Source organism: Hyla sarda, chromosome 12, assembly GCF_029499605.1.
Source record: "Hyla sarda isolate aHylSar1 chromosome 12, aHylSar1.hap1, whole genome shotgun sequence".
Taxonomy (NCBI): Eukaryota; Metazoa; Chordata; class Amphibia; order Anura; family Hylidae; genus Hyla; species Hyla sarda.
In genome coordinates, this window is record NC_079200.1 from 26,937,606 (window position 1) to 26,959,225 (window position 21,620).

Below are 21,620 nucleotides of genomic sequence, written 5' to 3' on the forward strand. Positions count from 1 at the left end.
CCTGTGGAGCATACAGCAGCTGATAAGTACTGGAAGGATTAAGATTTTTGAATAGAAGTAATTTACAAATTGGTTTAACTTTCTGGCACCAGAGAGTACCCCTTTAAAGTGCCAGTGGCCTCCGAACTGTGGACCTCCAGAATTTGCAAAACTACAACCCCCGGCATGCCCGGACAGCCACCGGCTGTCCGGGCATGCCGGGTGTTGTAGTTTTGCAACAACTTGAGGTCCACAGTTTGGAGACCACTGTGGTGTTGCATATAGATTATTTACACTGAGACGTCGAAAATATATGGCACCATGTGTCATCGTGGTTGCTTATGCATGGGGCACAACTGTGAAGTTTGTACTAGGGTCCGAAAGGTTCAACCTACACCTCAAATCCATTGCGTTTAGGTATAGCAGTTATTGAATTCTAAAAATAAGTTAGAAAACTGTGTGCGATTTGCTAGAAGACATTTGATTCTATTTTATATATTGTGGTAAAAATGTATGTTACCGCATATATCCCTCATTTAAAGGGGTAGTCCAAACTGAATTGCCTCAATAAGAGGCTAATCTAGAGCAAAGGGCCACTAAAAAGAGCATCTACCATTCTGGACTCACCACCACCATGAACTGAAGGATCTCATTAAGCTTAAAGGGTGCAATGTAATATATTTCACCGCAATGGCCCATTCACATTTACAGAATATCCGCCTGGAGAGATTCCACGTTCAGCGGGCGCCGCCAAAATCAATCGGCACTAGGACCGTGAGGACATGCGCCGTCCCCTCTGACGGCAATGCAGTTTTTCAATTTCATAAGAACCAAAACTATACATTTGAAAATAATATTTTAGATTTGGCACATCTCCCTCAACACAAAAAACACAAAAAAATTGAAAAAGGGGAAATTTCGAAAAAAGGGGAATATTGTAGACCCAGGTAGGAAACGAGAATCCATTAACCTTGGTTTTAGGCTTCAAAAGTTTCTATACTTTACTGTGCACTCACAAAGTGGGTGGGATTTAGTGGAAAGTGGGCGTGGCTTAGCACAAAGGGGCACATCCTCACACATGCGCTAAGTTTACTACAATTTATTCTTTCTAACAGGTATCCATTTCTAGTGATGAGCAGCATTGGCCATATTCAAATTCGCTATATTTCGCGAATAGATAGATGAATATTCGTCCTATATTCGTGAATTTCACGTATTCGTTATATTCGCATATTCGCGTATTCGAGGAAGAAAACAGTGAGGGGGTGGGCCACTTTACTATTGGTTGCTAGGGATGTTGTTGATAACCTCTGACAAGTGTATTTGCATCATTCTAATAGACCCACAAGTAAAAAGAAGGAATATGCGCATATGTGGGAAAAAAGTGACTATTCGTAATTTTTAATATATAGAGAATATATTCGCAATATTCGTGAATTCGCAATAAAAATTTGAAATGCTAATATTCACGCCAAACACTATCCATTTCAGTTAAAATCTAAGCTAGCATGGAGGTTGGCCCCGTGGAGAACCTTAGATACTCCAGATTTATTAAGAGGCTTTTGCCTCACAGCTGACACTGTGTGTGAAAGGCCAGTCTTATAAAAGTCCCCCCATTGTTTGTCAACTCTAAATGAATTAACATGTCTTATTTTCTGATGGTCACCTATAGAAACATAGAATGTGTCAGCAGATGAGAACCATTTGGCCCATCTAGTTTGCCCAATACCCATCTAGTCTGCCCAATACCCTATGCTGGTAACCAATCTTAGAACAATAGCAATCTTCACAATACTCAACTTTTTTTAATTTTATATTTAAATACTGCAACTGCCTTTGATGTTTTGGCACTTGGAAAGAAGTGACATGGATACCCATGATCCCTAAAGGTGGTCATGCCGGGAAGAGAACCATGGGAAGAAAATTCTACCTATACGTTGATAGCATTTTAATACTTCTTTTTCAACCAAGCATTTATTTTATGCTACACCCTAAATACAGCCCTGTTTTATGATTTTACTGGAAAAATTAAGTTTTACTATAGACTAAAGATATTATTGTTATCGAAAAACAGAGCTAATATATTTAAGAAAAACGCTCCCTGTCTGTCTCCAGGTTGGGTGTGGTTTTGCAGCTCAGTTCCATTGAAGTGAATGGAGCCAAGTTGTAATACCACACTGAACCTGGAGACAGAAAGGGAGCTGTTTTTGAAATAAATTAGCTCTGTTTATCGATTCCTGGATAACCCCTTTAATTTGTGAAGATGAGAACAGCATGAAGGATGTCCTTAATGATAAAACGTAGTAAATTAGAGAACCCTAGGGAACTGGGAAATTGACTTGCCTCATTTTGGTAGTTGATCCATATCACTTAACAAGGACTATGGCCATTTTGCTGCTGCCATCGATTTATTGATTTGCTGTCAATCCGCTACTGTAGCTATTCATTGAATACCATGAAAAAAAATCTTTCTGACTGTTAAAGGGATTAAGCCTAGAGCATTTAAAGCATTTGTTCATTTTCAAAAAAACAACATATATCTATTTTACATTAAAATATATTTGACATAAGACATTATTTTCCTTAAATAACATAGCAGTGGTTCACTACATGCAAACACGTACATGGCTTTGAGGTATCAAATCGGTTAAGATAATTGAAATTTAATAAGAAATATTGGAGTCGTCATTGTTTTTGGTTGCCCACACTTTTAGAAATATTAGAAATAATTGCCACGACAAGGCCAATTTGGCTATGGTCCCTCTACATGTGTAGTGATAGAACAATTGTATGTTTCGAGAATTGTTGTAGCTCAAATATTGTAGCCAATATCAAAATCATTATAGCAATGTAGTATTGGTAAATAAATTGAAAAAATACGCTTAAGATTTTTACCAAATGTCTGATATTGCACTGATATGGGCAAAGTATACCATGCTTGTGCCAAAATGTTAAATTTGACTCTAATGATTCTAAACGAAATTTGATCGAAAGTCTTTTCCATCCTAAATAGACTTGTTAACACCCAAAGCTGAACATATATATTGCTTCTACATATGAAGGAGTACAGACTCCTTAAATTTTAACCTCTTAATTCACATATATTTTTTTTATTACATTACAAAAATAACCTTTCTAAAGACAATCTCTTTAAAATAATCCAGATGAGCGAATCAATCCACCTCATTAAATAGATCCAGCAAAGAAATTGGATACATTGGGTAAATCAATCACCCTACCATTCCCTTCCATTTCCAAAATTGACTCCCATAATACATCCCAATGGAAGGCAAACTGCCAGATTTGCACAGATTGATTCGCTCGTGGACTACGGGTTGGCCTTCACAGTTCCTCTTAATTCAATATTCGATACATGTGTTATGCATAACTGTATTAAAAAAATAGAAGATATTGACACGTACTGTACAGAAGTATTTGGAATAAGTGGAACAAAATGGCTTGTGCCTCCACTCTATGGACTGCAACATGCTGACCTAAATGGTTCTTTACGCATATGATTGCAAAAAAAGTGCTCGGTACGCATGACAAAAATATTAAAACACACAATATGTAGTCAATTGAATGAAATTCACCTGAAATATATGTACACTCTCATAATAGAATTCATTACCTTCTCTCAAAAACACCGACCGTCATTATTTTGGTATTAGGTCCAGCAGCAACACGTATTCAACATAATAAAAAATACAGAATGTTCTAAACATTAGTAGTTTTTTATCTTTTTAAAATTATATCGTGCAAGATTCAATGCTTCCTCTATGCACTAATGATAAGGTAAGCTACCATGATTTTTAGAGAGAAATTGCATTGGTTTCTATTAATCCGGTTTGCTAACGCATTTGCTAAATTTCGGCTTCAAAATATATTTTTAAATATATATCTTCTGAATATTTGCTATCCATTAACATGGTTAAAATGGAAAAAAATGCGATTAACTTGAGATCATTCCGTTCTCTTTGTATTCTCTCAGTTTTACGAGCTACGGCAGAAGACGGTTCAAAATATATGAATTTTTTTTAAATACAGTTTTTCTTTTTCATACCGCTAAAATCATGCTGAAAATGTACACAGTTTGCAAACGATGAACTATGTCATGAAACTATATGCTGGTATACAATGGCTTAAATTTATATTGGTTGCTAGCACTTTAAGAAAAAAAAAAGTGCTTCCCTGATCAAATTATCTATATTTATATACTGCCTATTTCTTTACCTATTCTAATTCAATTAATATATTTTATTCTCAAAATGATTTATCAACTGCATTGGCCAAGTAGTAAAAGACACTTCCTGGTAGATTGGCACAGTTTTCAAATCACAAAGATATTTTTGTTACACAATAAATAAAATATTATCCCCAATAAAAAGTTGCAGCTCTTTCTAAGCCATTTATAGTCACTTCTTCCAGGTTCCACGTACTTTGTTCTAGGAATGTTTAAAAAGTTCTTGATAGAAAGTTAGGAAAATACCTTTCTCTAGAATAAAAGATACTGCAACTTTTATGAATTCTCACCCTTTGGGTTCGGGAATATACAAGACATCAAACGTGTGAACAGAGGTAATGGTACGATTGTAGACCAAGGATAGTCACCCAAGGTTACTCTCATACACAAAGGGAAACCACACTTTCTCCTCTCAGAAGGTCGTTTGGTTGCTTTCAGCTTTCCAAAAAATTGGTCAAACATGCAAGATGTTTGAGGTCACAGATCCAAACAAAGCCTCGGTAGTGGGTTATAAAAAAAACCAAGTCAAGAAGTCATTTTCTTTACTATTAAGATCTCTCACAACATGGTCCTACACTGCTTTCCAAGGATAGTTGTGAAGCTTGACGAAGGAGAGGACCTGTGGATGGATCAACCATTGAGGAGGTTGGGAACAACTTGTACCAGCCAATAACCATGCTTGATAAATCCAACTCTTCTAGAAGTATTCTGGCAACTCCCATAAAATGCTTTCTTTCCATTCTTCCATAATTTCCCCAAACCATCACCTTTAAGAGAATACATAATCAATGTCATCATCACACAACAGTGTACTCGTTCCTTTCAATTTATTTATATTCATAAAATTTTATTTTATTTTAAATGTACCGTATTATTATTATTTTTGACAAAGGAATAGAGCTAACATATAAATACATTTAATACATTTTTTGCGATGGTATGCTGTTTCTCCAATGTCTGATCACATAGGGTCTGACCTTGTGATCCCCCTGAGATCTCAAGAATGGGGCCCTGAATTTTCCACCTGCATGTAGTGTGGGGTTGGTACGCACTCCATGCATTCTCTATGGGAGGGCCAGGGAGATTTGGGCCCCGTTCAGGAGATCTCCGGAGATCCCAGAGATTGGACCTCTTGCAATGAGATACTGTGGATGGGGGATATGTTTGTACGTATATGCTTAGGTACATCTTTAAATTGGGCAGTCATGATAAAGAAAAACATTGTAACCTAGAGAATCATTTTACATAATTTTAACATATATAAAAGTTATATGTTAAAAAAGTTATATGTTAAAGTTATATGTTAAAAAACAAGGTAGTATACAGACGCTAATAACTACTGGAAGGATTAAGATTTTTTAATAGAAGTAATTTACAAATCTGTTTAACTCTGCTTAACCCATTTTATTTATTTTTATTTTTTTAATTTCAGATCTGTCTATCCTGTGGGCTACTTCAGATTTAGTGAACTATGATGACCAACGTTTTTTTTTGTTTAATATTAACATTTTGTAACAAGGGCTTTTGGGGGGAGTGTTTTTTGGAATAAAAGTTTTTTAAATGTTTATTTTATTTAATTTACTTTACAGGCTTAGTAGTGGAAGCCGTCTTATAGACGGAGTCCATTACTAAGCCGGGGCTTAGCATTAGCCCCAAAAACAGCTAGCACTAACCTCCAATTATTACCCTGGTACCACGCGCCACAGGGGTGCCAGGAAGAGCCGGTACCAGGCTGGCATTATTTCGACTGGGGAGGGCCGGTAACAATGGTCCTCGCCCACCCTGGTAATGTTAGGCTGTTGCTATTTGGTTGGTATCTGACTGAGAATTTCTTTTATTATTTAATTATTTATGAGAAAAAAAACACAGGGTTCCCCATATTTTCATTCTCAGACAAATACCAACCAAGCAGCAACAGCCTGATGTTACCAGGGTGGGTGAGGACCATGGTCACTTGCCCTCCCCAGCCTAAATAATGCCAGCTAGTTACCGCCTAGGCCCAGGAGTGCCATATTTGACGCTCCAGGCCTGTTGGTAGCAGCTCTTCCCGGCACCCCTGTGGCGGTGGGTACCGACGTAATAATTGGGGGTTAGCGCTAGCTGTTTTGGTGCTAACGCTAAGCCCCAGCTTAGTAATGGATTCCGTCTATAAGACAGTTTCCACTATTAAGCCTGTAAAGTAAATAAAAAATAAAAACATGTTTAAAAAACTTTTATACCAAAAAACACTCCCTCACAATCCCTCATTAACCATTTCATTAACATTAAACAAAACAAAAAAAACACTGGTCATCGTCGTAGTCCACAGGATACACGGATCTGAAATGAGAAGGAAAAAAAACCAACAAGGAAAATAGGTTAGTACATTTATTGTAACCCACACGCACATTTCCCGGCCACACCGCATGACTACAACTCCCAACATGCCCTTACAGTAAGGACATAATGGGATTTGTAGTCATGCAGCAGGGCTGGGGGGAGATGTGCAAGCGGGTGACCAGCTTGTCACCTGCCCCCACTGCATGACTACAACTCCCAGCATGCCCTTACAGTAAGGACATGCTGGGAGTTGTAGTAATGCGGTACAAGGGGAGTGTGTTAGATGGGCAGGCAGATGACAAGCTTGTCACCCGCCTGCCGATCTAACACACTCCCCCCGTGCCGCACAACTACAATTCCCAGCGTGTCCTTACAGTAAGGACATGCTGGGAGTTGCAGTAGTGTTGCATTTGAAAATGCTGTCAAGAGCAAGTTTGTAAGCCAGGTGTGACTTTGCTTACACTTGTGACTTATTGAAGGGGGTTTGCGACTTTTATTGCTTGCGTGCGACTTTCGCAATGATAAATCCTGGACTACTGCAAAGTAAAAACTGAAAATTGCAGGTAGGGCAGATTGGTATTTTTTGCTTACCCACTAAAGTCGCACAAAAAAATGCTAAGGCACACGTGCAACTTTTTGTGCGGCTTTTGTAAGCAAAAAAAAAGCTGCTTAAATCCCTTGTTAAATCTCCCTCTATGTCTGTATTACTAGGTTAAGCTACATTTTCCCTTGAATAACAGTCTTATCATTGTGTTCCTTTTATTTTACATGATTTTATAGATTTTTATACCAGTTTCTCTTAGTATTAGATCACTTATTTTTTTACTGTTTTACTTTACTCTTTATGTTGAGCCCTTACATCAGCTCATTGATGATCTGAAAGAAGATTAAAAAAGACAATTGGAATGCACCATCTCCTGAGTATAGATCTATTAAATGTGTAGGAAGCCATGTACGGAACGGCTGCTGTGCCAAAAGGCACAATGATGTTAAAGGGGTACACCGCCCCTAGACATCTTATCCCCTATCCAAAGGTTAGGGGACCAAAAGACTGATCTCGGGGGCCCCAGCATCTGGCCCCCTACTATCTCTGTGCCAGCACCCCGGTGTTCTTAACAGCATGTTCAGAACGCTGGGTTTGGGGGCGACCGTGGTTGTAACATCACGCCATGCCCCCTCAAGACATCATGCCACACCCCCTCCATTCATCTCTATAGACATGAATGAAGGGAGCCTGGTGTGACATCACGAGGGGGGCGTGGTGTGACGTCAAAACCATGGCCGCCCAAATCCAGCGATCTGATTTGGGGGGGGGGCGGCACAGAGATCGCGAGGGTCCAGCCACTGGGACCCCCGCGATCAGACATCTTATTCCCTATCCTTTGGATAGGGAATAAGATGTCTAGGAGTGGAGTACACCTTTAACACCAAACCCTTTAAAGTGCTGGAATAGGATCTAAGTGACTAAAAGCTTTCTTGGGGATGTAGGATCAAATTAAATTATACAGTACTTGAAGAGAAAGGACATTACTTCTAAAGTCTGCTCTGCTGTTAAGTGCACAGATACTGAGACGAATCTTACATAGATTTGTCACAAAGCCAAAGTAATAAGTATGCATTCTGCTAAGATCACTTCCCTTTTATTAGCAAAGTTAACGGTGTTAACCTGTCTATGAATCCTCAATGGCTTCTCGTGCCTTACAGGTCTATTTTAAGAGGTGCTCTTATTTTTCTCAACTTAAAGGGGTACTCCTGTGGAAAGCAACTTTTTTTTTTTTAAATCAACTGGTGTCAGAAAGTTATAAAGACTTGTAAATAACTTCTATTTAAAAATCTTAATCCTTCCAGTACTTATCAGCTGCTTTATGCTCCACAGGAAGTTCTTTTCTCTAGTCCCTCCCAATCTCTATTTCTTGTTCTCCATCTCGACGCACAGGAAATGACAGGAAATAGGCACTCACTGACCGAGCCCATCACTGACCGAGCAAATCACCACTGCAGTGGTTGGATTTAAAGGGTTTGTCCAGCAGAAAAGATGCCCAGATAGTTTGCTTTAAAAAAAAAAAAAAAAACAAAGCTGTACATACCTTTTCGGATTTTCCCATTGTCTCTGGTAATACTGCTCCCAGCTTCTAATGCTCCACTCTTCTAGGTGTTGGGGGTCAATATATCAGCCAGAGATTGGCTGAGAGGCAGTGTGACATATGGCCAAATATATAACATTGCCACTCAGCCAATCAAAGGCTGAGGCAGGAACTGTGGCCAGTGATTGTCCCCCAGCACCCAGAGAAGGACAGTACTCGAGACCGGGAACAGCATTATCTGAGGCAGCGGGGGAACATGGAAGGTATAAAGAGCTTTTTTTTTTTCCTAAGCAAACAGTCTGTGCATTTTAAAAAAAAAATGAAGGACCAAGGGGTCCCGTTACCAGGATTTGAAGAATGCTCACGAACTGAGCACGCTGCATATCCAATGGGTTCCAGTTGCTATCAGCAGCCAGGACCCATGGATAATCGCCATGCCCAGCATTAACCCTTTAGATGCAGCGATCAAAGTTGATTGTGGCATCTAAATGCGGGAGTTAACGGTGCTGGTTAGCTCAGCGGAGCTGATCAGGACATCCACGGTGAAATCGCAGGTCCCCATCAGCTGAGTGGACAGCAGGAGGGCCCTTACCTTCCTCCTCACCGTCCGATCGATGCTCTGATGCTCCAGGAAGCCTCAACAGGTTAAAGCAGCAGAGCACCAATAACATTGATCAATGCTGAGCCATTGCGATGCAATCACAAGATCACATGTTATAGACCCCTATGGGTACTAAAAAAGTAAAAAGTGTAAAAAAAAAAAACGGGGGTTAATAAAAGTGAATTAACCCCTCCATTATAAAACTTTGAATCATTGTCCCTTTTCCCATTGTTTAACCTCTTAAGGACTAAGGGCATACAGGTACGCCCTGACATCCTGGTAGTTAAGGACCTAGGACGTACCTGTATGACCGTGGGAATTTCGGTCCCTGCCACTCGCCGGGCAGGGACCGGACCAGAATGCCTGCTAAAATCATTCGGCAGGCAGCCCGTGCAAACCTGGCGATCGGCGATTCCGGGTCAATCGGGTCCCTTGTGACCTGGATAAAAAGGGTGATAGGTGCCGTCCGACATGGCACCTATCACCCTTTCGCAGCAGGAGTGAGGTGGCCACCTCACAATCGTCCTGATTCGTCAGCCGTTACCGGATCAGGACTCCTGCTGTGGAGGTGTCCCTAATGGCACCCGCTCCGCCCCTACTCCGGAGGGCGAGAGCAGGTGCCGGGAGTGTGTACCTGGAGTGGGGCCCCTGATCCCTGGCATCGGCGGATTCCGCAGAGCAGCAGCAGGAGGTAAGGCTGGTCTCCTGCTGTTGCTTAGTAACAACTCCCAGCATGCACAAGAGGGCATGCTGGGAGTTGTTGTTATGCAACAGCAGAAGGCACAACTACAACTCCCAGCATGCCCTTTGGTAGTTTGTGCATGCTGGGGATTGTAGATATGCAACGGCTGGAGGCACATTTTTTCTATGAAAAAGTGTGCCTCCAGCAATTGCATAACTACAACCCCCAACACGTCCAAGGGGGAAGACAGCACTAGTCCCTGCTCTTATGCCCGTGACCATCCGGATAACCAGTCCAGATATAGAACATCCAATTGGTATAGGTCACAGCAAAAAGTATGCAGACTCCCAATTTCAAAGAGGCTGTGGTCTTTATTTAGGTCATCAACAATGCAACGTTTCGGCTATAGTGTAGCCTTTGTCAACCCCCAACATGCGCAAACTACTAAAGGGCATGCTGGGAGTTGCAGTAGTGTGCCTCCAGCTGTTGCATAACTACAAGTCCCAGCATGCCCTTCGGCTGTAAGTGCATGCTGAGAGTTGTAGTTCTGCAACAGCTGAAGGCAAACTGGTTGTTACCTAACTAAGTATTTCACAACCGGTGTGCCTCCAGCTATTTCAAACTACAACTCCCAGCATGCACTGATAGACCATACATGCTGGGAGTTGTAGTTTTGCAACAGCAGGGGGCACACTGGTTGCAACAAAATGAGTTAAGTAGCAATCTCTCAGTGTTTTGCAACCAGTGTGCCTCCAGCTGTTGCATAACTACAACCCCCAGCATGCACGGACAGCCAAAGGGCATGCTGGGAGTTATAGTTTTGCAACAGCTGGAGGTTTATCCCCCCCGCATGTGAATGTACAGGGTACATTCACACGGGCGGGGGTTTGCAGTGAGTTTCTCACTGCAAGTTTGAGATGCAGCAAATTTTGCGCTGCAGCTCAAACTCCCAGCAGGAAACTCGCTGTGAACCCCCTTGTGAATTTACCCTAAAAACACTACACAACACAAAATAAAGGGTAAAAAACTACATATACACATACCCCTACACAGTTACCTCCCCACCAAATAAAAATGAAAAATGTCTGGTACGGTACTGTTTCCAAAATGGAGCCACCAGCTGTTGCAAAACAACAACTCCCAGTATTGCCAGACAGCCATTGACTGTCCAGGCATACTGGGAGTTTTGCAACAGCTGGAGGCACCATATTTGGGAAACACTGCTGTAGGGTAATTTTGGTATCGGAGGCAAGTGTAATTCTTGCATCCGGGTTCGTCCCTGTGCTAATCTCTAATTTAGGCCTCAAATGCACATGGCGCTCTTTCACTTCAGGACCCTGTCGAAAAGGTAAAGTTTGGGTCTACTCCAGCATGTTATTGTAAAAAAAACACCCACATGTGACCCCATTTTTTAAACTACACCCTTCACGGAATGTAACAAGGGGTATAGTGAGCCTTAACACCCCACAGGACCCCCCCCCCCCCACATGTGACCCCATTTTGGAAACTACACCCCTCATGCAATGTAATAAGGGGTACAGTGAGCATTTACGCCCCACAGGTGTCTAACAGATTTTTGGAACAGTGGTCCGTGAAAATGAAAAAATGTAATTTTTCATTTGCACAGCCCAATGTTCCAAAGATCTGTCAAACACCAGTGGGGTTTAAATGCTCACTGCACCCCTTATTACATTCGTGAGGAGTGTAGTTTCCGAAATAGGGTCACATGTGGGGAGTCCACTGTTCTGGTAGCACGGGGGCTTTGTAAATGCACATGGCCCCTGACTTCTATTCCAAGCAAATTCTCTCTCCAAAAGCCCAATGGCCAGCAGAGCACTTTACATCCACATATGGGGTATTTCCATACTCAGAAGAAATGGGGTTAAAAATTTGGGGGGGGGGGGGGGGGCATTTTCTCCTATTACCCCTTGTGAAAAGGAAAAAATTGGAGTAACACCAGCATTTTAGTGAAAAAAAATCTAATTTTTCATTTTCACATCCAACTTTAGCGGGTAAATGACTGAACTATAAAAATAAGGTTAGTTTAACCGCATGGTCAATGGCGTACATGTTAAAAAACACCAAAGTCCAAAACTGTGCAAGCTATTCATATACTATTTTTAAAAAAATGTATAAAAAGCAAACAAAAAGTCCCATCAAAACAAAAATAAATGATAAAAAATATTACAGATCAGGGCGCAAAAAAAATGAGCCCGCATATAGCCCCGTATACAGAAAAATAATAAGTTATAGGGGTCAGAAGGGGACAAATTTAAGCAAACTAATTTTGGTGCATGTAGCTATCATTTTTTTTAAAGTAGTAAAATAAAATGAAACCAGCATAAATTGGGTATTCTTGTGATCGTATGGGCCTACTGAATAAAGATAATGTGTCATTTTTACAGAAAAATGCACTGTGTAGAAACGGAAGCGCCCCAAAAGTTGCAAAATAGCTTTTTTCTTATTTTATTTTCACTACACAAATATTTTGTTTTTGGTTTCACTGTAGATTTTGTAATGAAATAATTGATGTTATTACAAAGTACAATCGGTGTCGCAAAAAGCAAGCCCTCATATGGGTCTGTAGGAGCAAAATTTAATGCGTTGTGACTTTTAGAAGGGAAGGTGGAAAAATGAAACAAAAGTGCAAAAACGAAAATTGGCCTGGTCCTTAAAGAGTACCTGTCACCAAATAAAACTTTTCATATATAGTGCTCCTTGTGAAATAAGCAGACACTTTCCCATTCACTTACTTTTAAAATTATCAACATAAATATGTTTAAAATGTAATAGAAAAAATGGCCACTAGGTGGCTCTCTTCTGTTCCTTGCTACAAGTAATACAGTGAGTTTGGTCTTCTCCCGGCCTGGCAGGAGAACCAAAACCCGGAAGTGTTTCTCTGCACTGAGCTTGATTGACAGCTGCACAGAGCCTCACTGAAAGCTGCACAGACTGAAAGCTACACAGAGCCTATTCATCACAGCGCTGCAATGATATGAGGGCGGAAGTGGTCCCCCAGCAGACTTCAGTGATGTCATGCCTGCAGGGAAACTTTCTCCTGATGGGAGATTGCACTATGTGAGCATGAAGAAAGGTATGATACACAGCTTTTTAAAGCTCTGAAAAGTTTTTTTTTTTTTAGGGTGGGAGGAGTGTTAGGAGTAGTTAGGGAACGTAACCTGAGTTAGCTTAGAATAGTTTATTTGGTGACAGGTACTTTTTAAGGCCAAAATGGGTTTGGTCCTCAAGGGGTTAAAGTGTTCTTCTAATATATTGCATTGATGGATGTTCATTGCAAGCATTATATCACCGATTTACATGATGGGATGATACGATCTCTCATTCTTACCTGTAATACTTTCCCTTGTGGACTCTCTGAAAATACAAGAACCTGATTATATAATGGGTCTAATGATTTGCGGGCAATTTTTGTCTTCTTCTTCGCAACACACAGTCCATTCTCGAGTAGATAAACCTTTATGTAAGCAGCTGGAAGATATAAAAGCAGGCAATATTAAAACCATTTCCCAAACATTGCAACAAGCAGATTGCACACCGAGCGAACATATGGACAATGCGCACGGCAAACTGCTGAAACGAACATTATCAGGGACAAAAACCTCAGACTCAGAAAAATGTTATATTTTATTTCTAGTATATAAACTTTTCAATTGTTTTATGAACAATTAAATTTTTTACATAATTTGGCCAACAATATTTTTCTTATCGGAGCGTCAAAATATATATATATATTACAGCAAAAGTAAAGGAAAGGCAGTACTGAATTCCATGCCTGCAATCGTCCGGAACATCAATTCGGACATACACACAAAGATATCCTGGATCACAGCACTGAGACTGGAGACTCAGAATCTTGAGTAGGTGTGCTGTTTATTTAGTTCCCCATGGTGCAACATTCCAGCATAAAACTGCCTTATCAAGCGTGTAAATAGGAAGCAAAATATTGGATGTGTGTGCCTACCCTTGAAGTTCATTTTTTACACACAGCGTGCTTTCTGGGTGTGCTAGCCCATTCATCAGGCATGGCACACGGCAAACTGAGCACATAGGGAACGGCAAACGGGTTTCTGGGCTTTGTTAGCCAATTCATCAAGTGTGATAAATCAGGCTAAAGTTATTTGCTACCGATTCGGTTTGCCTGACAGTGTGACGTTTGCCTATTATTCACAGCCACCTGACGTACTTGGGGATCTGCAGCAGTTGGAGTCTGTCTTCTATGATATGCCCTTATTGTGCCTCCTATTGCACAACTCCTTTTGGGAGTGTAACTTAGCCCTCAATCGGGTGATTTATCTTAAAGGGGTACTCCGCCCCTAGATATCTTATCACCCTGCTTCACCTGGCGTTCGCTCAGAGCATCAGGTGCAGCGCCGGAAGCTCGTGACGTCATGGCCACGCCCCCTCAATGCAAGTCTATAGGAGGGGGTGTGACAGCCGTCACACCCCCTCCCATAAACTTGCATTGTAAGGGCATGGCCGTGATGTCACGAGTGGGGTGTGACCGCGACGTCACGAGCCTCTGCCCCGCATCGCCAGTCATCCGGTACAGAGCGAAGTTCGCTCCGTGCACCGGATGTCTGGGGTGCTGCAGCCAAGATGGCGGGGGTCCCCAGTGGTGGGACCCCCACAATCAGACATCTTATCCCCTATCCTTTGCATAGGGGATAAGATGTCTAGGGACGGAGTACCCCTTTAAGGAATCCACACAAGGAGCGATCTTTTCTCTGGATTTTATGTTTCTCTGCCTACACGCTCTTTGTGAGTTTTCACAAACTTCCTGACATGTCCCTTCTTTTCAGCATGTTTCGCCACCTTCTATTGAAGTCAATGGGAGCAGGGTTTTCAAAACTGACACTGCATGATTTATGGTGCAGAAATCAGCAGACTTCCTACAACAGAGTCTATGTGGTTATTGAGCGTGTGAACACGCCCTAACATCCTAACACAGTTTTGATACATGAGGCTAATAGGGTGTCAGATCTTGCAGACTGTACACAGTAATGAACTGGCTCACTGTACATTGTCATTTTATGTGTATATGTGGTGTCGGACGGGGAAATGTGCAATTAACTTTATCGTGACGCCAGGGCATGGTTGACCTATACACCTCTCGAGGTAGGGCAGCTTCACCTGTGCCAGGCACGGCCAAATAATCACTCTGACGCAAGATTACGGTTAACTGGCTTGCTTTACTGAGGTTGGAAAGATGGTACAATCCGTTTGATTAGCGTGAAGGAGATGCAGGGTGAATTAGGGAAGCTAATCAGCTTTCTGAGACTTATAGTTGATTGTGCTGTATATTACTGATTCAGCCCACACTATGCCTTAGAGACTTGCACTTGGCTAACTTGCTGACTTGACTTGTATAATATCCCCAAGACTGTTGCCTTACCGCAAGGCTTTGACTTTCACCTCGGTAGTGGGGCTGACTTGTAGTAGATGCGTGGTTGCTGGATTAGGCTTCATGCCTCCTTTCATATCCACCTCACAGACAGACTTCACTCCTCACCAAACTGTACCTTAGCAACAAGAGCCGGAGCTCAAGAGAGAGAGCTGAACCCTGACCTCACTATATATGGGAGGAATTTTGAGAGGTCCTATTGGCCAGATAAGTCACATGTTCACCACTGCATACTCCCCTTAACAACAAGGTCCTTAGCAACAATAGATTTAAGGCAACATATACAATGATAGTACAAATACATTAACCCTTATATGACAATACATTATATAGTGCATTATAGAGAGTTCTGAGGAGAGGGGACCCATGATGGACATTGAGCAGCATCTGCCACACAGGATGGGCAGAAGGAAAGAAGAACATGTGATTCTGTACTGGGTCACCACACATATCTGTATGCCATTACAATAGAAATACATTGTCTCTTCCTCTCAACTATCTCAAATCTTGTTAAGAAAAAATCCTTGACCCACAATGTATGACTTGCATATCTCAGTTGAGACAGGTCTATTTATTTATTGATTGATTCTCAATTAAAGACACAGCAGTCCACATACCCCAGAGATACCGACAGGCAGAAATTTAATTAGATTTGTGTTGGTTCACAGGTGGTTAATCAACGTCACTGTAATCTTTATTGACACATGATTTAAGGTTCTCTGTATATGGATGACAGTGATCAGCGATTCTCCCCCACACGACTTTACTACCTCACTACAATACTATTATAGGGCTAAAGGGGTATTCCTATCTGGATATTTATAACATATCTATAGGCTACACCAAAAATGTCTTATAGATGCGGGTCACACCTCTGGGACTCTCACCTAATTCAAGATTGATACCTGCTCCAGCCTAATTGCGGACACAACCAAACAGTTAGGCCAAGTTCACATGTCATAATTTCCGTGCCAGATTCCGCATTGGAATCCGGCACGGAGATTCCGCTGCAGCAGAGTCCTGTTGAATTCAACGGTATTCTGCTGCGTTGTTCACACGGTGAAATTTCCTTGCCAGATGAACATGTTCATTCTTTGTGCGGAGTCGGAATGCTTAGCCATCAATGAAATGGCGCATGAAAGCACAATGAAACTTGCCTAAGGCTAGGTGCACATGACGGAATGTCCGCAAAGAGATTCTCCATGCGGACATTCTGCAAACTGCGGGCGCCGGCATATTATGCCGGCGCACGCAGTTTGCGGAATGTCCGCATGGAGTTCTGCGGCCGCCAGCATTATGCCGGCACCACAGTTTGTGGAATGTCCGCATGGAGAATCTCTGTGCGGACATTCCGTCATGTGCACCTAGCCTTAGGCAAGTTTCACTGTGGAATTTCCATTCCAATCAGAATCCCATTGCTGTCAATAATATTCTGTGCACAGTTCACACTACAGAATTCCAGTGTCAGAGTTTCTTCCACTTAAATTTCACAGCCGAAAGGATGATCTTGGTCATTCTTTATGCAGAATCAATGGGGACGGTAATGGGGACGGCAATGTCAGCATAGTCATAGCGTTAACTGATTCAGCCATAGCGTAAACTGATTCACGGCACCCTAAGCTATTTAATTATAGGAATGTGTACACTTTTTGGGGTTGGCCATAGGTCCTCTTTAACCCCTTAAGGACACAGCCCATTTTGGCCTTAAAGGGATACTCCACCCCTCAACTTTTCCCTTATCCTTTGGATGTCTGATCGCAATCTCCAGCCCGGCACCCCAGCGCTTACTGCGGTGGGTACCAGGCCAGAGATTGGGGGGGGAGATGGGGTTGGGTTGTCCCAGCGAATGGACCCCCGCGATCAGACATCATATCCCCTATCCTTTGGATAGGAGATAAGATGTCTAGAAGCAGCATACCCCTTTAAGGACACAGACATAGGGCTTGTGTTTTGCATGACCAATTGTTCCTTTCAATGACACCTTTCATTCTATCATAAAATGTACGGTGCAACAAAAAAACTTATTTGTGCGGGGAAATAAAAAAGGAAGCCGCAACTTTGCAAATTTTTTTTTTTGGGGGGGGGGTCGTTTTTACTCTGTGCACTTTACAGTACAACTGACATGTTCTCCTTATTCTGTTGGTTAAAACAATAAAAATGATACCCATGGTTACCTGCTTTACTAATATTGTACTGCTTTTAACATTATTGCCCTATTCTTACTCCCTCATTCAAAACTTTCTCATTTTGCCATAACCGTAGCTATATGAGGACTCCTTTTTTGCGCAGTGATCTGTAGTTTTTGTCAGTGCCATTTTGATGGAACTTTTTCATTGCTTTTTTTTACTAAATAAAAATTTTCTGACATGTAATGTGACAAAAGAATCCGCAATTCTGGTGTTTGGCATTTTTTACGTTTATGCTGTTCACTGTGTGGGATAATATGCATAATATTTTAATAGATTGGACATTAACGCACAACGATACCAGATATGTAGTGTTTTTTTTTTCTATTTTTCTTGCATATGGTAATGAGGAAAAGGGGTGATTTATATTTTACTATAGGGGTCTTTAATTTATTTTTTTAAACATTTTTTTTTATATTAAGTTTACACTTTTTAAAGGGAACCAATCATCAGATTTTACCCTATATAACGCTTGGCAAAGCGTTATATAGGGTAAAATCTTTATTTTCACCATTCCCGGGGGACGCTCCTGCCCCCAGGGATGGTGAAGATATGAAGTTATAAACTAGTCACCGCCCCGGCCGTAAGTAGTCACCTGGGCGGGGAGCTCTTCTCATCTACTCCCGTTCTTCGGCCGTCAGCGACGCCCCCTCCGCTTGATTGATGGGCCGCGTCATCACTCTGCTCCGTCTGTTCAGTGAGCAGAGCGATGACGCGGCCCATCAATCAAGTGGAGGGGGCGTCGCTCCCGGCCGAAGAACGGGAGTAGGTGAGAAGAACTCCCCGCCCAGGTGACTACTTACGGCCGCAGCGGTGACTAGTTTATAACTTCATATCTTCACCATCCCTGGGGGCAGGAGCGTCCCCCGGGGAGGGTGAGGACAACAATTTTATCCTATATAACGCTTTGCCAAGCATTATATAGGGTAAAATCTGATGATTGGTTCCCTTTAAGTGCCCATAAGGGACTATTAATAGCAATCATTAGATTGCTATGTATTGTTTAGTACTATTGGCGATCTTCTTGTACAGCCTGGCTCTCCAAGCTGCACGCCGGAAGGAGGTAAGAGACCTCGGACGGCCATTTGCATTTATCAGACCCACATGATAGGACAACCGGAACCTTAGGTTTAACTATTGATGCTGTGATCGACATTGATCGAGGCATCTGTAGGGTTAATGGTGGAGATGCTTGTAAAAACACTGGGAAGAATACTTGAAATTCATGGCGCTTTTTCCAGACAAACAAAAAGCAGAAAAAGTAGGAACGTGTGTGTGCAGGATGCCTGAAAATAAGAACCCTATTTGGCAGGCCTCTGTTGAAGCAAATCTAGTTATATGAACGAAGGTTCTGAAAACAGCTGTGGCGCTTGTTCAATTTCCAATAATAACACAAAGCCGCGAGCCCGGTAATCTCTGTTGCTACAATTATTTGGCAAACAATGTAATCTTGATGAATAATGTATTTTTCCATTTAACTTTTCGTTTCAGAGGCTCGAGAATCCTTCCTCATATCGGAAAGCTGTACATCTTCCTGCGCGTCTTCTAAGGGCCGAGATGTTCTTTCATGTCGAGCGCCGATTCCACTGTGATTAGTCGGGATTTTAAAGTCAACTCAAGATGGTGAAAGTGCGGATTTTGTACTTTATACAGTTACACATTCCTAATAAAGCTCATTATGAAAGCAGAACAAAGACAAAATGCAGCCGCCTGAACCCCCGAGAGCCCAGAATAGCAGCAGAAGAAGCGGCAGAAGAAGATAGAGCTAAAGATGGGACAAAAAACATTTTGGGAATTTATTCATATTGACTTAAAGGGGTACTCCACCCCTGCCATGTTATCCCCTATTCAAAGGATAGGGGATAAGATGTCAGATCGCCAGGGTCCCGCTGCTGGGGACCCCCGGGATCTCCGCTGCAGCACCCCGCTATCATTACTGCACAGAGCAAATTCACTCTGTGCGTAATGACCGGCAATACAGGGGCCGGAGCATCGTTACGTCACGGCTCTGCCCCCTCGTGATGTCACGGCCCGCCCCCTCGATACATTTCTATTGGAGGGGGCGTGGTTGCCATCACGCCCCCTCCCATAGACTTGCATTTAGGGGGGCGGGTTGTGACATCATGAGGGGGCGGAGCCGTGATGTAACGATGCTCCGGCCCCTGTATCGCCGGTCATTACGCACAGAGTGAGTTTGCTCTGTGCAGTAATGATAGTGGGGTGCCGCAGCCGAGATCCCTGGGGTCCCCAGCAGCAGGATCCCAGCGATCTGTCTAGGGGCAGAGTACCCCTTTAAGGGAGAACTCTGACAAAAAATGTTATGCTCCCGTTGGGCCTGGGCTGCCATAATTAAAACAATGAACCTTGACTTTCCTCCTGCCGATCCCCCTCTGCCGCTGGCATTGCTGTCCTGTCTTCCGGTGCGGTCGCCTTCCTGCTGTTGGTACCCAATGCATTACACTGCGGATCAGCTAATCACTGGCCGCAGCACCAATGGCTGTCCGGTGGCTTTGGACTGCTTTGGGCAGCTTTGCACCACAAGGTGTTGGGCCCAGCAGAGACTTACTGTTATACCAATTATGTTTGCACTTTATTGAAAGTAATATATTTTTCTAATTAATTCTATTAATATTTGTATATGTGTTACTGTACCCTTAAGAGAGAGCAGTGAACCCCATGTGACCCTGCCTGCCAATGGAAACCCCTAAAGTCTCCTCTATATAGTGTAGTGTGTGTGTGTGTGTGTGGGGGGGGGGGGGGGGGGGGAGTTGCCTCAGTGTTGAGTGTTCCAGTTACTGCTGAGCAACAGTGAGGTTCAGGTGTGTTGTCTGCTCTAAGGGAAGGCCTAGCGCAAATCTACTTCTTCTGGTCATCCTGCAAGAATCTCCAGTATGGTGGAAGTTCATGCCCCGGCAGAGAAGGTGTCAATACCTTGGCAGAGCCCTACCTACCAGGATTCATCTACCCGTCTTACAAGTCAGTATAAATCCGTTTGGTGAAATCACCACAAGTCCCAACAAGGCAACAGGGCCCCCAAGGGGTTACGCTGCACCCTCTCACCCACAACCGTCTGTGTTATACCATCTGCCCCCAGCTCATCAAAGACAGTTATCCGTAAACTTACATCAGTGTTCCAACCTCAGATCGTGTATAGGATAACTGTGCACTGGCGTCACGAAGTGATAAGGTATTTCTCCTAACGCCCCCATGAATATCACATAGTAATGTCCTGCCCTGGCTGGTGATACGCAAGGCAGTAATTTATCAGCCCGGGCCCCAGCGAGAAGAATGGGCCGGGCTCAATGCATCACATTGATGCTCAGCCTGACCATGTCTACATGCCTAAATGCCCTGAGTTGCTGCCATTTGATTGGCTGATTAACTATTTGTGTTAACAAGCAATTGAACAGTACCTAATAAAGTGACCAGTGAGTATCTCTGTACATCCCTATTTTTTGCCATCCCAATATTCTGGCTGTACTACATGGGAAAGACGGATGACTGGAACGGTATGTGAAGTCATAGATCATTTCTTTTTCTACAGCGCTGCTAAACACAACTTGTACAAGACTAAGATATGTTGTCTCTTCTTTTGACATTTTGGCTCGGTTCTCATACAACAGCTTGAACAGCTTTCATTCCTGCAGTTTATCGGGAGCCTGGCAGACACATATACAATTGTCCGTAAAGACAGAAAGAGATTACTGCAGAGGCTCTCCGAGACTGCCGGAATCTCTATAGAAAGATTATTGTTCTACATTGTGTTAATTCAGCAATTCCTATGCCGTAAGATGTTCCGAGGCAGGTGTAAGACTGGATGTAATTCTAATTGTACTCTGCAGAATGCTGCCTTCTCCCTTAGTGATGATTACTCCAGATTCTCTGCGTATAAGGCGTTCACTGACTTATAAGACACAATACAAGGAGAGAATAATATCCTGCAGTATAATATACCTGGTGGTGTTTTGGAACCGGCTTTTGCTGTCAGACCTCGAGCCTGGATAATTTCTACTTCAAGTTGTCCATTCCTCTCCAAAAGTCCAACCTCAACGTCTCCTAAGAAAAAAAGAAAATAACATTTATACACAGTGTTATTTATATGTA

General features: G+C 42.5%; 1 protein-coding gene across 2 annotated transcripts in view; it reads right to left on the minus strand.

Annotated features, from left to right (window-relative positions):
• Positions 1-219: 219 nt before the first annotated feature.
• RIMS4 (regulating synaptic membrane exocytosis 4) overlaps positions 220-21,620 on the minus strand; it is a 272,393-nt gene continuing 250,992 nt past the window's right edge. For both annotated transcript variants that reach the window (XM_056548508.1, XM_056548509.1), the window contains 3 exons: positions 21,471-21,572; positions 13,258-13,397; positions 220-4,989 (listed from right to left, as the gene is read on the minus strand). In XM_056548508.1, the coding sequence (XP_056404483.1) occupies positions 4,771-4,989; positions 13,258-13,397; positions 21,471-21,572 (461 nt within the window). In that variant the 3' untranslated portion in view covers positions 220-4,770. The remainder of the gene's footprint in view (positions 4,990-13,257; positions 13,398-21,470; positions 21,573-21,620) is intronic.